The sequence below is a fragment of the Argopecten irradians genome, chromosome 3, assembly GCF_041381155.1.
Source record: "Argopecten irradians isolate NY chromosome 3, Ai_NY, whole genome shotgun sequence".
NCBI lineage: Eukaryota > Metazoa > Mollusca > Bivalvia > Pectinida > Pectinidae > Argopecten > Argopecten irradians.
The window spans coordinates 46479295-46499158 of record NC_091136.1 but is presented as its reverse complement, the minus strand read 5'-3'; the positions used below and the strand labels follow the sequence as shown (position 1 = coordinate 46499158).

General features: G+C 35.6%; 1 protein-coding gene across 1 annotated transcript; it reads left to right on the top strand.

Moving 5' to 3' along the window:
* The first annotated feature begins 213 nt into the window (after positions 1–213).
* LOC138318812 (probable G-protein coupled receptor 75) lies at positions 214–14666 on the top strand. Its single transcript, XM_069261528.1, has 2 exons — positions 214–594; positions 9352–14666. The coding sequence occupies exon 2, from the start codon at positions 10722–10724 to the stop codon at positions 12177–12179; it is 1458 nt and encodes a 485-aa protein (XP_069117629.1). The 5' UTR covers positions 214–594; positions 9352–10721; the 3' UTR covers positions 12180–14666.
* The last annotated feature ends 5198 nt before the right edge of the window (positions 14667–19864 follow it).

Sequence of the window (19864 nt, the reverse complement as noted above, 5' to 3'; positions counted from 1 at the left end):
AGCTAGTCTAATATAACTTTCAGGCATGTGGCGTAAACTTTAACAGATCGTACTATAGCGTGCCTACACAAATATAACAAACACTTTAATGTAAATCTTTTAAAAGCATTAACAATTGCTAATTTCTCCTAACTTGGTCGCTTAGATTTCCCCAAAGTCGGGGTGACATGCTTAGTCCTATGACAATAGTTGTCTGTGTGTGTCACAGGCCGGTAAATCCGACTAGGATATACTCTCACTGAGAGAGGATTTGGGATCGCTCCCTTCAATCGTTTAATGGCTAACTAAGTTCCTGTTGATCCTTCGTTTTCGGACAGGAGTCTACAGATTTTTTAATTTAAATATCTCTTGTCGATGTGATGTCGTAAATTTTAGTAAGGTTTATCCCAGTGGATTACAGCCCTGTGTTTGCCCAGCGGTTCGCCAGTTTATAGCTGTGCGCTAGGCAGCCTGTTATCACAGTATACTCGTGCTGGCTGTTGTAAACACCGACCCTGGGACTGTACGTACTACCTGGGAGTCTCTTTGTTACTACCTATTAGTGAGCCTAAACATCCTGCCGTTTGGGGAACCTCTACATGTCTGCTTCCAGTGGTAAGACCATTTTAACATTTATCTATCGTTCTATTTCGGCATTGATAGCTTTAATGACTCGAAGATTACAGAACACTGTTCATAAAGGTGTTCTTGGTTCATGTCCAGATCGTAGGAATCTAAATTATTTTGTGTTGTATCGTTTCTGTATGAATCTGAATATTTTTGTGATATATTTTAATCGATTTATAAGTATATTATTACCCCTCACAAGGACTTGTTTCCCTCTATGTCCTGCTAATGTCGATACCATGTTGGGACCCACCTCCTACATTAGGTAGACATATAATAGTGGTTTACCTATATCAGATAGGTATAGCCATATCGCTTGACTTTACAAGTATTTAACCAGGCATTTTCATGATAGTTTTTTTTACTTATTTCCCACATGCTCTGTGCTGTTTACACTACTGAAGAGAGCTGACGTCTGGAGCCAGACACGAACCTCTTTATATCGCCAAAGTCACAAGATGTTTAAAATTATAGCCATTATGAAGAATGCACCAGTCATCATGTTTGTAAAACATTCGCTGATTCTGAGGGTTCAAACTTTATCGGGACATTTCATATATCTGTCTAGGTACCAAACCTGTTCCATTTATCCCTATCACAGTCCTCTGTGAACCTCTGCAGTTAAACTCCTTCATTGATATAGTATGCTTTGTCCTGATAATATATATGTGCGTTCATAAAACGATGTGCACAAGAATACCATAAATTTACTTCTACATCATAAAGTACTCCTAACGCGATTTATGGCCAGTACCACACGAAAGATCAACAATTTAAAAGTGATTTAAACTCCTTAAATAACATGTGTTTTTATTTTAATAGATTTCGTTAAGGAATACAATTGTTTCACTATGATACTTTTGTATTCTCTCAAATCTACCTGTCTGCTGCTGTTTCTAATGAAACAATAGAAATCAATTAAAGCAAAAAAGACGACTATCATAGATTCACAAATGGTTTTATTGAATATATCTATGTTAAGATCATTATGAAATGTAACGTGTCGTATTACATACAGTAAACAGAATGCCTTTCTCTGTCTTTGCGACATTTTAGTCCTTACCTCCATATGTAGAATGAGATATGTATCGCTGGTTATAAGTAAATTATCGGCTTGATAATATTGTTTTCGTTACAATATTAATTACATTTGAAATTCACTTTCATCTTTCTAATTTATATTATTTTTCAATGCTTCGCCAATTTTAATTGTACAGTTATGACATAAAATGTTGCAGACAAAAATATAATGTATACTCGGCATCAAAATGACCAGGGATTCTAATCAAAAGAAATATAAGTTTATTACTGATATTGTTCTGCTTTAGTTTATACTGTAATGTCGGTTATTTTGGCGTGGTTTAGTTAAATGATTCATTAAATTAAATCATATATTCATCAATAGTTTCAATGCTTGATATTTAATTCAAACCAGAATATAGTATGTTATTGAGTAAAACATTTTCCTTTTATCAATTTTAACTTCATAAATTGTACTAGTTATGTACTAATAGTTACTAGTTATTTACATTAATACTTAGTCAGACATTAGTATTTCCTCTATTAATATCAACTTGATGCATGCAAATGTTTTCAATGTTTTAGAATAATTATTTTAATTGATTTTATTAATCTATCAAATTGCCTTCATGCTGGATTCATGGTCCTATAAATCTCCCATGATTGCAGACAAATTACGCGCATTATTGCCAAGAAGGCAATCTAATGCTTATATTTCCGTTTTCTGTTATGTTAAAGCCAACCTGTATGAGTCCATGGAAATAAACAAAAAATAATCAGTACACATTCCTAGATTTTAATTGATATGTTCCATCGTTAAGATATTCAACATTTTAAAATCATAACTACAAATAACGAAAGTACGTACAAAAATGCACATTGCGTCATTACGTCATGACGTCGTTTAGAACGACGTCACAATAAATGTTATACAAAATTGTTTGAGGAATGTTTCCTTTTGAAATATTTTGATCAGTTTTTAAAGATGGCTACCTTTTAAAAATTATTGTTGAAATTAGTTTTATGTATGTTTCAGACCTTATCAACATTGTCCTGGGTGTGAAATGTATGGTATCTTTACGAATGTGTGTGTATACTACCTAGTCTACAATGAATATACATCAAGAGATTGTATCTTGAATGGAAGCTTATGAAAGATAGACGACTTGAACATAAAGCTAGATCAAAGAGTAACATAGTTTGGTTTATGGCGTTGTCAAATTGAGTCATTTAACTTCGTAAAACCTATAAAAGGTAGCATTCGTGTAAGATACGGTAAACTTGAATATGTAGTTTGCTCCAAAATGTTCTATTCACATAGCTGGTTCCCCTGGTAACTATATGAATGAGGTGTATGAATGTGATAAAACAAACTTTAATGGTACACTACATGCATTTAGGCTGAGCATTAGCATGTCCATCTAACGTTTAGTTTGAAGCATATACATCATATAGTGACGTTCAAAGCCGACATCATGTTGTTTAAATTAGAGTTTCTTTGCAGTTGTATAAAAATAGGTCATTTTACAAGACCGGAAGTGTCAGATTTCGCCGTGCGTACGGTGGATCAGACATCTCCGAGGAAATAACCTTCAAATCTCGTCATGGATAATATCCCTCGGCATGTTGCAGTAGGCTGTCCTCCACGGCCTATATCTCTTTTTATCTCTCTTCAAAACGTACAGATTTCATAATGGTCCGGTTTTATGTGTGAAGAAGGGAAGTTGATGTGTTAGTTTGTCCGTATGTTTATAAAACAACGGGAGATAACGACAAGCGAATTGACTTGTCCAGGTACCTGTCTCTATTTGACGGTAGTCGGGGCAACCCTTCAGTTGGGGTCGGCGTACACCCGGCTACAGGTCCTGTCCGTGGTATTTTGGTTTTAAGTGAACACGAACCGGTTTTTAAGTGTTCTCTTTCCTCATGATTAGTAGTGAAGCTTTTCTCTATCTCCGTGTCACCCGGGTTCACATTTCTACATTGCCCAGGGTAGCAGCTTTCTGAGTTGATATAGTTGTCCGATGTTATGTATTTGTAGCGATTGAGCATATTTCTTTTACAAAATGATTTATGATTTAAGGACACCCTTTTCCTTTGCACGAAATACTGTCGATCTTACATAGAAATCAATATAGCTTAAAGTTGATTTAATATCAATGTCGTCGACAGCGATATTGATATCAATATTATCCATCATACATACTGTCTCAGTCCATAAAAGTTGTGAATGCAGGCCGAGTGTCTCCTGTTCAGACTATTACTCGTGTCTGCGGGATTTTCTTTATTAGTTTTAATAGCACATATTCAGCAAGGACACTAACCATCTCGGAATGCTTTGGCCGTTTGTAAACTGTGCGTCACTATTTCACATATTTAAATAGTTTTATTCGAAATATATCTTAGAATGTATTTCATTGTTAGATATATTGATCATTGACTAAGTATACGATTTAGCCACCCAGACACATGCTCCATAAAAAAATGACGTTATGTGATTCTAATAATTTTGAGGAGACGATTTTCCAGGCGTCTGTTATACAGTAGACTCGCCAATAGTCTCTAAAATATTTATTACCACTAAAATTCGGTTTAATGATTTTTGTGTATCATGAATACTTGTGGTACTTAGTTTTTCCATCAGGGAAAGTTAATCATAGATTTACGTACATAAACAAAACAGAATAAACCGACAAACACTTTGTATTATCATTATGAAGTATATTTTTTCTACTTTAGACAAATATTTTTTCAATGTAAAAAAAAGTCTCAAAGTGAATCGGCGACCTGAATTGTGGTCTTATTCTTACTGCATTTTGCTGATTTTTTTTTCATTGTGCATAATGGAAAGATATTCAATACAATTTACAGTAAGAACAGGACCAAAATTCGGGTCGCAAATTCACCCAGCAATTTTACAATGACAGGATAATTTACTTTTAAAAATAATGTGTTAAAGGTAGAAAACAATACTTCATAATACGCATTAAAACGCATTTGCATTTATTCTCTAAGGATTGTATGCTATCACCTTTTGGATACATACATGTCTGTCTTTACTATTTTTGTAGTACTCGTTCAACTGAAAGGTCAACAATACTTCTCACTAGATTGTCCGCCACATCATATTCTTTGCATCATTTATAAAACGTGTTCATAACAACTGACTACAAGTTATAAAATCTCTGGCTAATAATATTTCACCTATCCAACATTATGCCTGTGAAAAAATTCATCTAGTATACAGACACTACAGTGTGGTATAATTGATGATTAATCAAATAAAATGAACTCTACTTTTAATTGTATTTTCGTTTTATATTAAAGCATAAAACATCTCATTAAGGTCGACTGCATATACATTTAATAACCAATTTATTAATTGCATGACGAGTGGAGAGTAAAATATTCAATTTATTCAATTTGCTGTCTGACATTAATTTTATATTTTATAATATGTGCCATAAATATGACTATCAAGTTATATCTGCGTACATCTCAATGTTTTATCTCTCATATCTTGTACCGGTATTGATGTAGTATCTCCTACACATAAATCGTACCGCAATATTTAAGCTTGCTCTCCAATTCTTAAATTTACTTTAGATCAGAAACTGGCTAAATAATCGGGAAATCTAATACCCGACTTTCTCTATCATATTTTACATCAGGACACGTGAAACGTTCTGTACACGCCTTCAATGCGCACGATCAAATATGTGCATCTTCTCGATAAAGGGATGTTGATTCGATCTCCTTCCGGTTGTTGAAAAACATGTCAGTATGTCTCGAAATTCAAAACCTGTACACTCGACGGGAGAATATGGATGTCAATGTTTTAGATGCTATCATACAGTTATAATTCCGTATAACGTATGTTGTAATGTCGTTCTTTACTTATAAATTCGCCTAGCCAATCGTGCTTCACAACATCATATGGATTGCACATAAATGTTTTGAAGAGCAACAACATTGGAACTTTAAATATCGAAAACTATGCGCATGAAACCTAACATGATAAAAAATCGTCTACAAGTGAGTCATTTATTACAAGACTTGGAATGTTTTGTGAATGCATTCTCTAGCTTTCTCAGCGCAACAACTGTTGGGTTGGCGCCCCTCACTTATCAGTTCTGAACCATCAATTAACATAGCCCGCCTGCTCCCCATTGCAGGTGCAGATTCTTTTCGATCAATCACACACAGTTTGTCACAATTTGAACACTGACTTTAAGACACCACTTTCGAGCAAATCGTTTGATACTATCTTGTATTTTTCTCCTAGAGTTTATCATTTATTTTCTGATCAATCCCAAAAATAATATGACGCACTACCGTAAAATTACAAAATGTTTACTTCATATTTGCCTCTCTAAGAAATCAAGAAATTCAGTTCGGCATTTTGGGCGGTAGATTATACTTGTGAAGTCCAATTAGGGTAAAATAAGAGATATGGTTACGGGTTATCCTACCATATTCAATGATTCGTGGATATACAAGTGAAACTAAATAGCTCAAACTCGCGTTTTATACAACTCGAAGACCATGTTTAAGTGGGAGTATTTCGTTGATCACAATTCCACTTTCTGCATTATAACATTAAAGTCGTGTAATCATGGATTGGGGGGGATGTCGTGTATAGCGATTCTCTTACTTATACCTATTATAATTTGTCCTGATCAATTCAAGCTTGAATCTTATCAACGTTTAAAGGCAACAACGGAATAATAAAGAATAATATATTAGATAAACTGCAATAGGTATTATTATATTGAAATTGTCTTTCAAAGAATTATAATTTCAGAAAAGGGTTCAAACCTTGTGAGATCAAAAATGGCTTTACAAAATGAAAGAAATTAACAGCAAAACACTAAACAATATTCTTAAAACGTTGTTCATTTTTATACCAAGTATTGCATAAATCTAGATACAATAGATGAATACGCAAGTCGCATGATAATTTCTAATACAATATTCTATTGAGTAGTTTTCAAGCTTAATAAAATTGTAATGGAAAAAAAACATAATATATCCAGTTTGCACGATGTAGTTATATATAGATACATTATAATCATCAAGGACGTTTCAATAATTTTCGATTTGGTATTTTCAAAGAGATGTACTTTTTTCAACTTAAGCATCATTGACGGTACCACAGTTTTGTCTCCAGGTTTGTATATCGATCTTTCCTCAGGCCAAAAAAATGTCTGTTTAGGGTTACCCGACTGACCCAATTTATTTTTACCCCGACCCTAATTTTTTTCCACTTTTCTACGAAAAAAAAATTAAAAGTCGGGATTTTGATCACAGACTCCGGTTCTGGCCATTACTTTAGAGTGACACTAAAAAAAGATCCCCGACCTACCGACTCTATTTTTTGCCAATGTATCCCTATACAGACATTTTCTTTTTGCCTCAGTCCTAACTTACAGTGCGATGTCCAAGGTATAAACAATTCTGACACAAGTACAAAAGTACAATTCATCATAACCATTAGATATGAACAGAAGACGTTATTTGAAGTCATATACTACGCTACACTTACCACACCTCTTTGGAGAATGATAAGTGTAGAGTAGCGTAGTGCAATCAGCCATGAGTCTCCGACGATGAAACTAATAAAGCAATCCAGCCTAAATCCACCACAATGACTAGAATGCATTACTGCAATGTTAGGGCCAAGTATTATCTTTATCGAGGAGTCGTATAGCCTGTCACAGGAACAATCACTACCTTCCAATTACATATTGTCACGATAAAGCTATATTGCTGGATTGTTTAATGTCATTTATGTGGCTGGTGTCGAAACAGTTTTTGAAAAAAAAACATGAAAAGAATGCTGATTAACTATAAAAAATAGCATCGATAATGTATCACATTATTTTTATATTGCTTTTATCATAGATGCGACAGTCTATAATACCGCTATGACGTCATTGTTTTGAAGCTTTTGATAATACTGGTAGCATGTGTATTACTAATTATTTTAATCGAGACTCATAAAGATATGTTTGCCACTGAAAGTTTATTACATGAATCAGCAACACCTTTCTCAGACAATCGAGTGGGTCTGGTTTGACATAAGAATATATACAACCTATACATGATCTTATACCATATCTGTGAAACTCGTTTTTGTTGCTGCATTTTATGCAGCTTGGGAAAAAAGAAGTACGCCCATCTCTTTTAGCCGTCACCGGTTTTTTATCGCTAAATCCTAGGTCCACACCGTTGATCAAATGATTGACATGCAGGGTCTATATCAGCATCGCATGCTGAACGCTCTCTGATAGCTAAATGACTTTATCAAATCCCGGTATCTATAAAATCACCCCGGAACGACCCATGCTTATCAGGGCTTGCAATGTACCGACAGGGGAAATTGCGCAAGGCAGTAAAATGGATTTGATGGATACAGCCGGTGGATTAATGGGTATAAAAAAAAACCTGGTAGAATGAAAACAGAAGTGTTGGGAATTAGACGTAGCCCTCCACAGAATAACATTTTCTAACGTCTTCCGAACCCTGATCATGTTAACAAAAACGTCTAAAACAATCACACAAGGTGTGTGTGTACTGCTGTATTAGTACGAAATGAGACTGAATCACGTTTCAGTCTCCCCCTTTCAGAATTCGCTTGAATCGGTAATGTTTCTGAGTAGATCACAAACTTTTAGATAAAATAGAAATATATAAATGAAAAGTCAGTAAAGCATTCATAATTCAAGATTAGATTTGACAACATTTTAAGACTTTCCTCATATTTAAACTTGAAGCACTAATAATTACTTTCAAATGTGTTAAAGATGCTCATCTTATGTAGTTCTGTTCTCCATATCATTTTGGCATTTTTTTTACAAATATTAGTGGATTCCTTATACATAATGTTGATGTAAATGTAATGTTATGGTTTAACAGTGGTGTATGTGCCATTCAGACTTTAAATGTATGAAATGTAATACATCTTCTCTCTCTATACATCTGATGCTAGTTTTGATTTATTTGACATTGTATTGGGTATGAGTTGCCATTTTACGAAATGTTTGAAGCATTGTCTTCCTGGGGAAGGAATTTTGACCATGGTGGATTAAGGTATCTTTATCATAGCCGAAGGTCAGAAATTCCAATTATAATTGATATGTAGAACCTGGACGTCAGACTAGTAAATATACATACGGCTTTGTACCCGAGTAAGATTATCCCACCGTATTACAGGTCTATCTGGCGAGTACATGTTTAGGGAAATAGCCAGAGGGAGCGGCATGTGTGTGATCTCTGTCCCAATACACTGACTTTATTCTCCTTAAGATTAAGCCTAAGCACTGAGATGGGGCGACTATAAATCCCTGTGTCGCCATTGCTAATGGGATGTCCTACCCCGATAGCCGATTTGTTCCTCAATATAACACATTGCACTGCAAGTTATAATCCCCGCCCGTCACTCTCACCGTCTCTTATAGATATACACTGTTGTACATAGCAGACATCCAACCCGGCTTTGTGATCAGACTACGTTAAATATTGTCTGAACAAAAACACCTTGTCGCTTTAAGATCAACACTTGAACTGAAATCTTTGTCAAAAGCATTCAACACGGCGCTGTCAAGACGCTATAAGAAGCTAGAAAAGAACAAATATTTTGAGAGCCCGTCTTTATATGCCTTTGTGAAGAGATCAAATTCACTATTGACAATTTTCTACCTGGCTTTCTTTTCTCTATTACAGGTGTGTTAAAGGACTATCTCAAGCGAAAAAACAGTGTTTAGTGCTATAAAGAAGAGGGGAAGTTAATACACTGGAGATCACACAGACTGTCTCTATATGATGGGGGCCATCGCAAGGCACGAAAAGCCGAGAAATGACGGACTCAGGGTTACCACAAAGCCGTGACAGAAGGACAAAGGAACAGTAAAAATCACCAGTAGGGCTAGCGTACCCCGTCAGCGCTCGTCCGTACCACTATCAAATATCACCGGTAATGATAGCTTGTCAGCCGCAGCCATCACCCTAGTCTATCCACCCGGTATATACACACTTTATACTTGTATTCTGCCGGCTTTGTCAAGAAAGCGAACACTTTTCTAATGGATGAATGATTACCTATAGGTCATATGCAGTCATTTTACTCCGATTGAAACTAGCGAAAAAGGCAAAAAATAAACATAATTGGTTTTTTAAATGTTCTTTCATGTGAGTATTTGTAGAGATTTCCAATCACCCAAAGCTAGCGTGTAGTATTGGACTGCAACAATATAAGCGTTGCCAGTCTGTTTGATTTATCGCGAGCATACGAGTGTCCCACACATTACTGGGCAAGAGAGCAATTTAGCTGGATAATAATTTTGACTGGAGAGATAATTACAGGGTTGTGTACGATCGGCCGTTATTGACAATGGGGCCTATGTAGACCGATCAGAACTCAGTATTTCTTCAGTGATCGCTGAACTATCGAGCTCCGCACATCGTAAATACACTGCCAAGCAACACAGGAAAAGACAAGAGAGTATGAAGGCAACGATCTGAAACATATCCTGTTGCTACGAATCTGCGACAAGGACATATAAACACGGAACGATAGTGAGGTACAGTTAAGACTTTGTTTAAAGAAATTTATGACATCTAAACTGCTTTAAAATTCCCTGTGGTATTATCGAGGCGAGTTTGTACTGCGCGTGCGAGGCCCTGTTGATAACGGGGTACACCCAGTACATGGCCTGTCAATTGGAATAATGACGGGTCGTCCATGGCTTACCTGTCAACCTTCATAACATTTAAATGGATATTGTTCTTGCCGCGACAAAAACATCGTACGGTCAATTACTCGTGAACAACGCCGCCATTTAAGACGGATTACACCGTCCAGAAATCAAACTGTTGGGACTTATAAAGTAATTCGACGGCGGAACAAATTGATAGTTCGTGAACCACTGTGACTCTGAGCTGAACGACTTTCCCGACTGTGTTGTGTAGTGTCTATTAAATCTAAACTGTGAGCATATCTCGGATTTTAGTGTAACGAACGGCTCGTCTGAAGTATATGCTGAGGATACCCAATTGATCACACATTGTTAAAATGTTCCGATTGTAACGAAACTATGTCGGACATTATGTTTCAGTATCGGGAGTTCCGTGATCCTGTACGATCCAACTGTAGCCAAACTACCGAATCGATCTATTTTAAGGGACACGTACACACAGCCTCACTTGCAGTTTGTACCGTTCTTATCATTTTTGTCCTACTACTGGGCTGCGTAGGCAATGGAATTGTTTTGCTATCTGCCCTTAAATGGAAAAAATTACGAACAAACTTTGACGTGCTGGTGCTGAACCTGGCAGGGGCAGATTTCCTCACATGCACGTGCTTGGCTCCAATTTTCATGTTCCTTTTGTACTCGGACCCTCCAACTCCGGTAACATTTTGTGGAAGTATCCTGTTTATGGGTACAATCAGTGGAATGCTGTCATTATTAACCTTGGTAGCCATTGCCCTCCATCGTTTGTCCCGTGTGATCGGCCGGGCCAGAGGATCGTTAACGCTTAAACGTACTGGGATAATTTTAGGGATGATCTGGATTGTGAGTTTGTCAGTGTCCTTAGGCGGAACCCTCCACGTGACGCTGGACTGGAATGAACAATCGGGAACGTGTCAACCTATTATCAACAGTCCCAACCGCTTTCAGCAAAACTTCGTCTTATTCTTCTTAGCGCCAGTTACAATAGTGAGTTTTGTAGTGATCACACTGTCCTACGCTGTAATTTGCTGGACAGTTCACAAACAGGGAAGGTTTATTCCAGAGAGTGGTTCATCCCCCAAATTTCCAGGAGATAGTCATGACAGCCAAACTTCGGAATTTCTCCGGGAAAGTCCACAAAAGGGTTGTAGTCCCGTACCCCGCCATTGTTGTACGTGTTCCAGCCAAGCCTTTGTGAACAAGGACAACAAGGCTTTGACAATGTGTCTGGTGGTCATCTTTACAATGGGACTCTGCTGGGGGCCGTTAATTATTTCACAGTTCATCGAAATTATCACAGGAGAGTCCATTATTCTTTACCAAGTGAAATTATGTGGAATAGCTTTAGTGTTTCTCAATAGTGCTCTTGACCCTTATATATACGCCCAACATATTGGACAAATGAAACACAGGTACAGTAGGTGTTTTAATAGTCTAGTCACGTGCAAATCAGTCAGTCAGAAAGTTGTGTCAAGACTACCTCGTGGTGGTCAATTAGGAGTTGACACATCTAACAATAAACGGACTAAGTCCAGTAGAGGTGGCACAGGATCCACAGAAAAGACTGTCGCCTTGGTGCCCGGCAATAACATTAAAAAACTGATAGAAAAATGTGTGTCACCCGTGGCTACCACAGAGAATCAGACAAATGTGTACAGAAACAACATTCTCCTCCACACAAACTCATGTAAAGAGAATGACGTAACCCCTCGGTTAGCGTACTGTAGTACCTACACAGTGAAGGAAGGGTCGCGAGGGGTTCTTAATGGCTCCTGTACTAGTCAAACGACATCTAAGGAAAGTCAAAGTTTGATGGAGTAGACTCGCCAATTGTTCTGGTATTGTTTCATACCATATCGGTACTTTTCGGTGATGGTCTCAAATATGAATTGATTACGAAATATCATTTTGATATTTAAGGACAATAATATCATACGATACAGTATTGTTAATGGTTGTTATTTATATTTATGCAAAATGATAACAATTTAAAGTTGCAGTTTTACCACAATAAGTGGAAGTGTGTGTTCACACGTTGATAGTCTATTAATACTTGTGATGGACCCTATGCAATTAATATTGAGGTGTGTTGTGTGTGCGTGATGAGGATGTGAGTTAAATTGAATTGATATCAAATAGGCCGAGGTACTCATGTATCAGGATTTCTATTGTCATTCTCGTTAACATAACATAAGGTCAGCTGCCCTAATCATGATACCAAGTAAGATCCATAAGTAATAACGATAAAATACCAAAATCAACTTTGGATCATTGAACCGAACAAATTTGTCCTTAATTCATTATATTGTGAGAAAATAACCTCTTAAATATACATGGTGTGTGTAAATTTACAGGTGCAATACAACGAAATACATTTTATGAAAATAAATGTTTATTTATTTGCATTTTAATCATGTAAATTAAGTTCTTCAAAAATGTAGACGCTGATTGAATTAATTATTTTATCCAAAAAAGGAAATTAACAAATATATCAATCTTGGTATCACACCCCGTTTAAAGCCCGTCGCCAGTTAATGTTTTTCTAGTACTAGATAGTTCATAAAAGGGACAAGTTGTTCCCACAAACGTGGTTAAATTCAAATCACTGTGTGGATTTCAAATGTCAAGAAAGTGTCTAAACCTCACAGCTTGTTGAATTTGAGTAGGATAGGGTTATAAATGATCATAAGTATTTGGGAGACAAATGCAGGGGTTCTTTTAGTCTATTTTTACAAAACAAAACATCAATATTCTTGTATGAAATTTAGTGATTTAGCTAAACAATAGGTGAAAATAATTCCTGAGAATTTTTGGTTTTTGTTTTGTGTTAAGATTCCGTTTTCAAAGAATCTCTTCTCGTCTTTTTTTCTGTTTTCGAAATCGATAATTGTAAAGTCATAAATGCAGGTTGCACATTTTAAATTGACCTGGATATGCTGGTATAATTTCTCTTGTAATGAACATTATCGTCATGTTACTGGTTGACAAAACCTATTTAACATAGACTATGCGTGTCTCTGAATACATTACCACGATTATTTGGCTAACACTGAGTTGGTCGAGGTATAACTTTCCAATCAGCACCTTCTCTATATAATGTCGTACCGTAAACCAACACTTCATTGTCACTGTTTGTCTTTGAGATGAATACACAAATAACCGTAGGACAGCGACGTGTTTATCGGTTGGTCGACAGAAGCAAATTCCTATGTTGCCAAGGGATGGCGACTATACATTATAGAAATTAAGTTTGACATGGAGGAAAATTGTTGAACTTACATAAAAAGTTGATGAAATGTGGCATGAGACGTTGATGAAGTGTGATATGTGATGCAGTATGATTATGGATTATTAATGAAGTTTGATATGATGTTGATGAAGTGTGGCATTAAATGTTGATAGGGTGTGGCATAATATGTGGATGCAGTGTTCACGTACACGTGTAGTAAGTATACTGTGAACTACGTACACGTGTAGTAAGTATACTGTGAACTACGTACACGTGCAGTTAGTATACTGTGAGTTAAGTACACGTGTACTTAGTATACTGTAAACTGCGTATACGTGTAGTAAGTATACTGTGAACTACGTACACGTGTAGTAAGTATACTGTAAACTGCGTACACGTGTAGTAAGTATACTGTGAACTACGTACACGTGTAGAAAGTATACTGTAAACTGCGTACACATGTAGTAAGTATACTGTGAACTACGTACACGTGTACTTAGTATACTGTAAAGTGCGTACACGTGTAGTAAGTATACTGTGAACTGCGTGCACATTTAGTTAGTATACTGTGAACTATGTATTTTCGCGCAGTCAAATTTAGCTCAAAATTAAATCTGTACAATATAACGCTATGGTATGTTAACGCATTCAGAATTGTTTTACTACAGAAAATATAATTAGTGCAAAGTTTCCAAAACGTGATTACCGCAATAGTAACAGTTTGCAGTACATGTGAATGGAGATTATTCAGTGTACGTAAGGGAAGTGCGCAAAATACATAGCTGAGTTTGTTAAATTATTTTGAGTGACAAGTTTTGTGTGAGGGTGGTATCATTATCAGCTGTAAATGGGTGTTACGTATCGTATGTGATGTGAGAAATACAAGAAAGAGAACACAAACTGAATAATTTAAATATGTGACAAATACATCGTTATAGATGAAATAAATGGAAAGAGGGAGAAGGGAGGTAAAAATCCACCTTTGCTTACAGAATATTTGGTGCAAGGTTATAATGTGTAATATGCATTTTGTGTTCATTTAAATACATTGAAAATAAATGTTAATATTACGTAAATCATTTCCGTATGATGTTTTTTTTGTAATACCTGAGCAATATTTGTGATATATGAAACCTAATTTGATTGGATGATTAGTGTTTGGTGTATAATCTGAGCTCCAATCAGACACCTCGGTATTTACCTACAACAGCCCAGGTATACCTACACACAATGGAGCAGTGTGCGGGGTGCAACTCAAGACAGTGGGAGCTAAAGAGTTTGAGTCTACGACAATCACAAATGTTTCCATATCACTTACGTAACAGGTGCGAATTTCCTCCGAGAACACCTTTAGAATCCCTCACGGTTACGGCGTGTGAGAAGATCACAGATATCTTTACTTTTCTGTCAATCAAGAAGGGTATATCTGATAACAAGAAATTTATGAAATAAGACTATGTTGACTCGAATTTAAAAAGCGACATTTTGTTGGATTAGAAAAAATATTTCTATTTGAATATTCCTTACAATTAACTTATTGTTGTAAACACATGCCCCTGCATATTATGATGATTTCTCCAGGCATAAATATATGGTTATTTGATACACTCAAACACAAAATGAACACCATTTTATTTTATCAATATTGAAAGGTTTAAAATTTTTACAATCATATGTTGCTTACAATATATAAACTGTTAAGAGAACCAATTTGTAAAACTGTAATTCACGGGAATTAAAAAAATACCAGATGGTCTGCAGTAATATTTTTCAAGATTTTGTTTTATTTTTTAAATAACGAAACTTGGTAGGATTATATTGAGTTTAAAATTATATGATTATTTGTTTCTCAGCTCTATGACCTTCAGACTGCTAGAGTTTACCGACTAACTAGAAATCCTTGTAGTTTTGAAGCGAAACGAAGTATGTGATTTAGAGCAAGGGCACTACAGATAATCGGACAGATCCAGAAGATTTGCGAGAACTTTTTTTATAGCTTTTTGCGCATAAAAATGCCGGGAGAGGAAAGTAGAAGACGAGCGCTGAACCGGGACCTACTTATAGGAGAGGACTAACATATGGAACAGCAGTCTAACGTGCTCGGGAGGTCTGACTTACTCAGGAGTTCTCAACATTTTGAATTATCGAATGTTAAACAAACCCCAGCTTTCTTTTTAAGAACATATATCCTGTAATACTTATTAAGAATTATACTTTTATCTATATGAATCGAATCACGAGAAGTTATTACACCAGAACCATGCAAAGATGTTCCAGTGTTTCGGTAATGCTGTGGAGGCGAGAGTCTAACAGATGCCGCCAGTGGATGTGATCGCCCTGTAAACATTTATCAGACTTGAAGGCTGACTACATGCTTATAAATGTATCAAAGCCTTGCCATATCGTCAGGTTTTCCCATCTTACGTCTCGCAACGTCGCCCATTATATATTTATGATATTAAAACCGTCAAATGCTCACATACTTACTAATTTATTGCCATAGTGCAGGAAAACTCTTTGTGAAATGTTTCTACACGTGTATTTGCTAGTCAAACCGATGAATTTGACGCTTTGATACCCGTATGTCGACACATCGTGACGGTTTGACATTTTGACACCAGGATAAACGTTTATATTAGTGTGTGGAAAACCTTTTAATTTCACAAGTCTTGTAGACGCCTTAAGTCTACACAAGTATTTGTCGACACACTATGGCAGTTTGACATAAGACGCCTAGCATAAAATAATATTATTCAGTAAAAGGATGGAATGGGTTTGACTTGAATAACACATGTATATGTTTTGACAATCTGTGGCGGCTTGACTTGGAAACGTATAGGCGTTGGAGACCTACGTTTACATGTGTTTCGATTTTTAAAGTATCTGTCTTTCGACAGAAATGACGCATTGACGTAACACCGGCCTCGTATTTAGAAGTTTACACTTTTAGGTCTCTCCTGACACTGGTAATTGTATCAGTCTACTCCATACAACACCATGTTTCCAATGAGCAAGGAGACTTCTTACAACAGTTTTTTCCCGAAATTCCAATTAATTCACACAAAAGATAGTCATTTCATATTTCAACACTGTTCATTTTACCGCTTTTTCATTTCGGTCGCTATTGAAAAAGAAGTGTTTTGATGAAACTATTTTAGGTTTAAATCAACATAGGTGCTCCTCGGGACCGCAGAACGGGTTTAAAACCTGATCTAATTTCCATAATCCAATTCAGATTTTATTTTATATGACATATTCATATTTCTAAATCATTTTCTTGAACAAACAGACAGGCTACGTCCTCACCAAATGGCCTATTAGGTTGTCAATTATCTAGCGTTTATGAAAAGTTTACTTTATCACACCGAACGCATCTAACCGGGGCATTATATTATACTGTAAACAAACTTCAGCTTGTCCATTTAGCTTTTCTTAAAGGACCTGTTTGATCAACAGTCTATTGCATTCCGTGTTGAGTACAAGGAATTTCTGTTTAAGAAAGACATGAGTAGTCATATCTGTACACACACGTATAAAAGATTTGCAATAAACTATCCCCGTATATGAATATAGCAACGTCTTAAACGTTTTATTGATATAAAAAGAAATAACAAAATCGATGATTTTTACACACAAAACATATATATATAAAACGTTCTACCTTATCTTTTTATATTCTAAAGTTTTCCACACATAGCATTTTAAACAACACTATCTAATGTAAACACTACCGAACATACAAAATGTAATATAAAATATCAACGAACATACAAATATAATAGAAAACGATCAAAGAACATACAACGATAATAAAAAATACCACCGAACATACACATACAGATGAAATATAAACATATCATGGAACATACAAATATAATAGAAAACGATCAAAGAACATACAACGATAATCAAAAATATCACCGAACATACACATACAGATGAAATATAAACATATCATGGTACATACAGATGAAATATAAAACTATCACGGAACATACAAATATAATAGAAAAATATCAAAGAACATACAACGACACTATAAAAATATCACCGAACATGCAAATGTAATATAAAAATATCATCGAACATAGAGATATAATATAAAAATATTACCGAACATAAAAAGGTAATATATCAATGCTACACTAATTATAAAACTATGTCCACATACAGTATTATCAACAACACCAAATATTTGCTATAAAACCAATATTCAAACTGTTATATGAATAACATTCTACCACAATAGGCAGTGTTAATCAACTCTCAGGACATTAGGTAAATACTGCAGCTGTTGTTTAACAATTTGTTTATACTACACGTGGTATAAACTCTGTACGCATTCTGATTGGCTGACACGATGACCTTTGACCGACCTACTTATTTCGCAGTGTCACGTCATCATTGTGAACGTCATCAATAATCAAATGACATCATTCTATGTTATGATCGCCATTTGACGTCCAAAACTGCTGTTGGAAAACGTATTTGTCGTGGTCGTTGTGTCCCTAAAAAAACGTGACGTTTTTTAATTTCTGGAAGCAACTATGAAGATTTGAACTCAATAAGACGTTAAATGAGTATTATCTAACCCTAAAGATGTTGCCAATTAGAAGAATTTGATATCGATGGATTCTTTATAAAACGATGAATTTTGAATACTAATTAGTGTATTTTTGCTGATGAAAATATTACTACACCTTATTTGCATATTTCGTTAAATACACATTACCGTATTCCCGCCGTATTCCTATCGGACAAAAACGAATATAATTGTGGTAGAAACAGATCACACTACTCGTGGATGTTGAATATTGAATTTATTCCACACTCGTAAGTTATTTTCTGAAACTTACAAAAGACACTCGCTAAAGCTCGTGTCTTTTGTAACTTTTAAAAAATAACCCACTCGTGTGGAATAAATTCAATATTCAACAACCACTCATTGTGTAACCTCTATTTATGTATCTGTAATATGAAAAACGAGAAAAAAACCTACCGCCATGTACCATGTATATTACTATTGATATCATCCCATCTAACTATACAACTATCATATCATCGATTTTTAAATAATAATTTTGTTCATACATGTGAACTATTTTCTATGTGCTCAATATGATGTTGTAACTTATAAGTACACTAGAATTGAAATTCCCACTCACGAAATCGAAATTTAAATATGTTGAAATTGTTGTAAAATACATAGATTTAAAACCCCGATGTGAAAACATGATTTATGCCTGACAGCGTTATCTCCCTTGTATGCATTAACCACAACAATAACCATTATAAAAACGTTACGTTGCCTTTTTTCATTACTTTACAATAACAGCATGCTCATTTACCTTCATTAATATGATAAAACAAATTCTGAGGTTGATAAGGTTACATGAGATAATGAACACTTTTTTATTTAAACATATTTTATTTCCGCATCATATAACAAGAGATCCCAGAGGGATCTTGGCGCCCACCAAAGAATGATCTATATCTGACAAAGGAAAGATGGATCTTTTCTCTACTTTTTAAACTTTTTCAAACATAATACATATAAAATTTGAGACAGATCGCTTCAGTACCTTTTGAGAAATAGCGGTAACAAACTTCAACTATCAAAATCCAAGATGACTCCTTGGCGGCCATCTTGTTGATCAATCGGTCCCAAATCACAATATGCACAACTAGGGCCCTAGGGAACCTACATGTAAAATTTGAGAAAGATCCCTTCAATACTTTCTGAGAAATATAGATAACAAACTTTGAATAACAAAATCCAAGATGGCTGCCTGGCGGTCATCTTGTTGACCGATCGGTCCCAAAATGAAACATGCACAACTAGGTCCCTAGGGGAACCTACATATAAAATTTGAGACAGATCCCTTTAGTACTATCTGAGAAATAGCGATAACAAACTTTAACTATCAAAATCCAAGATGGCGGCCTGGCGGCCATCTTGTTCACCGATTGGTCCAAAAATGCAATATGCACAACAAGGGGCCCTAGGGGATCCTACATATTAAATTTGAGAAAGATCCCTTCAGCACTTTTTGAGAAATATGGATATCAAACCTTAACTATCAAAATCCAAGATGGCCGCCTGGCGGCCATCTTGTTTTTTCGATCAGCCTCAAAATCTGTATGGCACAACTAGGGACCAAAGGTAACCTCCATGTGAAGTTTAAACAAAATCCCTTCAGTAGTTCTCAAGAAATATCGATAACAATTATCGATAACTTCAACTGCCAAAATCAAAGATGGCTGTCTGGCGGCCATC

Excerpts from the sequence above, each read along its gene's own strand:
- LOC138318812 (XM_069261528.1), top strand. The coding sequence starts at position 10,722 with ATGTCGGACATTATGTTTCAGTATCGGGAGTTCCGTGATCCTGTACGA.